This window comes from Aspergillus undulatus (genome assembly GCF_047715775.1).
Source record: "Aspergillus undulatus strain CBS 261.88 unplaced genomic scaffold BDV17scaffold_1, whole genome shotgun sequence".
NCBI classification, from domain to species: domain Eukaryota; kingdom Fungi; phylum Ascomycota; class Eurotiomycetes; order Eurotiales; family Aspergillaceae; genus Aspergillus; species Aspergillus undulatus.
The window spans coordinates 1-3,954 of NW_027396605.1; the positions used below are offsets into that span (position 1 = coordinate 1).

The following is a 3,954-nucleotide window of genomic DNA, read 5'->3' on the forward strand; positions in this document are numbered from 1 at the left end:
CCCAAAGAGGGGTACATATAAGCGCCCATGGATCATCCACGTGTAACTCTCACCGACTCGGGGATGGAAGGTCGAAACAGAAGATATGTGTGTGCTCTTTGTGCTAGATGTATAAATACAGATTGATTTTATTTGCCCTGGCCCCCTTGCAAATGACACGATATACGGGCTACACAACTATGTATATTCATATATTCCTGTATCTACCTGTAGGCTGTACCATTTCCTGAAACGAACATAGAGCCTGGTCATGGCCTATCGCGGCCCATCGGAAAACTACAAAATAACCCTCGCCATAACCCACCGCACCAACAGCGACTGGTACGTCTTCCTACACAATACTTTCGAGCACATCTCCTTAGGGGGGGGAATGACCTTAGAGGATCCGGAGCATCAGGATGATTTTGTGCCTGCTTTGTGAGTGGGTGGGTTGTCCTTGTTGAGCTCCTGGTGTCCTCTGTGGCATATCTAGTACAGGATCCTGACTGTCGTTTGTCATGCCCCCGGAATTTTGTCTAGATTGTTGATACTCCTTCGGAAGCAGCCTCTGCTGCCAGCGAAAGCATATGTGATTCCTCTATCCATTCTTTCTCGTTAGTGCTACATCTTTAGAGTAAATCATCAACAGTCGCAAACCTGCTCTCAACATATCCTACGCACAGTTACACACTGTATCATAATGAATTGACACTCAGCCACCCTGCCGGGCTCTCTTCTTCGCCAACGGTCTTCATCCACAGATTCGACCCGACGTGTCGGTTCTCCATCTCAACCACCATCAATCATTCCCACATTCAACCATAACTCAGTTGACCAATTTCCTTCGAGCCTCCTTACTTCATTCTGCAAGCGAAAGCCTTTGGTCTATCTTCTATCCTATCCATCTCTTGCAACCCTACTACGAAGTCCAAACCACGACATTCTCAATACCTCAACAAAACGGACCCAAAGCTACCTTCCCCGACGTCGTCGAATACCTCACGTCAACAATGGCGCCCAACACCGCAACCAAGCCGTGCAACATCAACGGCATAAGCCACGACGCTGCCTTCGTGAACAAACTGATTACCAAAGATGTCGCAATTGCCGGCGCTCTGGGACTCCCAACTACAAGGAAATGGGGGATCTGTACCTCACGGACTCCTCCACAAAACCCATCCTCGACTCCTGGACAGAGGAGAAGAAGAACATCGGCGTGGCCAAAATCAAGGAACTCTCGTGCGATCGACTCATGAAGCTTGTTAGCGATGACGCATCCTGCTTTTTTCCTGGCTCTGATTCTGAGCCAGACTCAGACTTCGGGGTCTGGAGCAGGGTCTGGATCTGGATCTGCAACTGGTGGTGACGGCGACAAGGGCAAAAGGCAAAGGCAAAGCGAAAGCCAAATCCGACAACGATGCAGCGAATCTCTCAGTCCTCACAGGCATCTGGTACGTTGCACGCCCGGTGCATGCGCGGAAATTCCCCAAGTGGGTCTGGCGCGTTAAGCAGCAGGGGAGGAAGGTTGCTGGGGGTGGGGGGCGAAACCGGCTATCAAGCCTGTTTTTCATGCTCCGCGGGTGACGCGTCCGTTACAGTTGCTGTGGCGGATACCGACGATGACGATGAAGAGCAGGAGGAGGACTCGGATGATCAGGATGGTGCTGCTGTATGTGATTGATTATCTTTGCTCCCCGCGCGTGGTTTGCTTTGATGAAGCTGATGGCTATTTAGGACAATGACACCTCAGCTACTGAGGCCGCCGCTGGCGACGACAGTCAAGACGAGACTGCTGAAGATGGGGAAGCTGGAGCGTCGGTTACAGGGGCAGGGGTGAACACCGACGAAGGCGCAGTTAAGCGCGGTCTCCTAGAGGACGAAAACGATGAGAATTAGGATGAGGGCAAGACCAACCCAGCAAAGAAGGTCAGATTTTGCTAAATCAAAAGTCGGGCACGCATCTGAGAGCCAAAAAGATGCTTTTCTATTGTCTCTACATTCGAGGCCTTTTCGCTATTCCAGTTGTCGTTGCGTGAATTCGTTGACGATGCAAGCAGGTAGGGATTCTCCTGTTGCTTTTCTTTTATCCCTCTGCATTTTCGCATCCTAATGAGAGACATTGGAGCCGCGATATTCCAATTCATATTAGCTACAACTATTCAAATACCAGCACTTCTCCGAACCAAAAGCATTCTTCGGCAGGTCTCTCCTCTTCCTTGACACTGGATGAGGGAGTATGATTTGCATGGAGCGAGACTCGTTGCGCGAAGGAGGTGGGCTCTCCGGGTCATATATGTAACTATATCCAGAGTAGATTCGAGTTAGGGTTCGTTACGTCTCCACCCACCTAGGCGCCACAGTAACTTCCAGTGCTGACGCTGAACGAAACGACACACTGAGCAAGCGGTTATTTATCTCATAGTTTGCTCCGTGACTCACTTGCGATGCTCAACTATGAAGTCAACTAGCCAAGAACAAGGCTGTGCTGAACAAGACCGTCCCTGCCCTAAGGCTGAACTGGCAAGGCGCAGCAATCTCGCAAGAATATCTAGCGGTTATTCGAAGACATTAATTGGTCCGGATAAAAAGCCTCCATGGGCTATGTTGCCCACCCACCAAGAGCCAACAACACAGTCAGTACCTTTTGCTTGTGTTTTCCGGGGTGAACGACTCCTCTTCAGAGTGGAAGTAAGCAGCTTGTCCATCCCTCCCTTTCGAGTCTCCGTTCTGACACTGACTCCTTGCGCTCACACACAAAACACGAGCACTTCCAAATTTGTTTCAATTTGCGACTGGGCATCTGCTGATCAGCGCCAAACACGAACCGTGCCTCCATTCTATTCGCCACGAACTCGTGTTTGTGGCTACCGCCCAGAACCGGGGCCGAGCTTGCAATCTCGTTTCCTCCCCGTGCCCTGCGGCTCTTGCGTCTCAGCGAGTCATATCGCGCCATGTGAGGGTCGAGGCTGTGTGCTGGGCTTTTTGAAGTCTGGGCGCTGCTAGGACCCTGGATGATGAGCCGCAGGGGATTTAATAAGGGTCGCGCTTCTTCCAGCAAACTTCTTTGTTTTCTTCCCTCCTCAGAACCTTGCGCCCTTTCCAGTTCTTCTTTCAGTTGCCAGCGAGGGCTTTACGCGATATTTTCACAACACCATGGCTCCCAGACGAGGTGGTGGTAGCTACGGTGGAGGAGGGTCAAGCGTATCGTGCAGCAGCTCCGCCTTTTCGTTGGAACGGGAAAGAATCCAGATCGCGTTCCATGCGCTGTACTTCATCGTCTCACTCGTTCTCCTCGTCGTTGCCAGGCGGCGGATCAATCTCAACAAGAAGCAAGGCCAGCCTATCGTGGCAGCCTTCACGCTGAGCCTCTCGATCCTCCTAGCTATGCTGTGAGTTGCCAAGTAGATCCTGACCATCATGTCCGCCACTAGACAGTGTCACATGCTGATTAAACACAGTTACTACCTAGATTCGATTGTCTACATCGTAATCGGTCAATGCGGATCCGTAGGTATCTTCGAATATTACCCAGCCATCATCGTCGCGAACTGGCTCTACATGCTATCCGAGTACATCCTTGTCGCCGTGATCCTGACTTCGATCTGCCGGAAGCTTCAGAACGACTTTGGTCGTGTGGAGCAGCTTATCCTGACCCTCCAAACTGCATGGGCTGGGATCTTGGGTGTTTTTGTCGTCACGTCTCTATCTATTTCCACCGCTATGACCGTCTACTCATGGTCCGATGAACTTTATGATAGCGCCAAAAGGCGCGATCTTGCTTTGCCCCTGCGCGGTATTCGAACTACCTATCTCGTTCTGTCAGTCGTCGGAATTCTTCTCGCCTCAGCGACAATGGCCAAGTCTCTATTCCACGCTCCGGTGTCTCTGCGTTCCAAGGTAAGCCAGCGATCACAAATCCTGTATCATCAACATCAATGGCTCGAATACTAACCAAAAAAAAAAAAAAAAAAAAAA

At 50.8% G+C, this 3,954-nt stretch overlaps 3 protein-coding genes across 3 annotated transcripts in view; all 3 read left to right on the plus strand.

The window, feature by feature from the left end:
- Positions 1 to 1,097: 1,097 nt before the first annotated feature.
- BDV17DRAFT_248258 (uncharacterized protein) lies at positions 1,098 to 1,518 on the plus strand. The gene has a single exon (XM_073756074.1). The coding sequence runs from the start codon at positions 1,248 to 1,250 to the stop codon at positions 1,485 to 1,487; it is 240 nt and encodes a 79-aa protein (XP_073620896.1). The 5' UTR covers positions 1,098 to 1,247; the 3' UTR covers positions 1,488 to 1,518.
- Positions 1,519 to 1,827: 309 nt separating this feature from the next.
- BDV17DRAFT_248259 (uncharacterized protein) lies at positions 1,828 to 2,249 on the plus strand. The gene has a single exon (XM_073756075.1). The coding sequence runs from the start codon at positions 1,865 to 1,867 to the stop codon at positions 2,087 to 2,089; it is 225 nt and encodes a 74-aa protein (XP_073620897.1). The 5' UTR covers positions 1,828 to 1,864; the 3' UTR covers positions 2,090 to 2,249.
- A 172-nt stretch (positions 2,250 to 2,421) lies between these two features.
- The window catches only part of BDV17DRAFT_248262 (uncharacterized protein), a 2,715-nt gene continuing 1,182 nt past the window's right edge, over positions 2,422 to 3,954 (plus strand). Inside the window, exons 1-2 of the mRNA XM_073756076.1 lie at positions 2,422 to 3,368; positions 3,438 to 3,876. Of these exons, the coding sequence (XP_073620898.1) occupies positions 3,133 to 3,368; positions 3,438 to 3,876 (675 nt within the window). The 5' untranslated portion in view covers positions 2,422 to 3,132. The remainder of the gene's footprint in view (positions 3,369 to 3,437; positions 3,877 to 3,954) is intronic.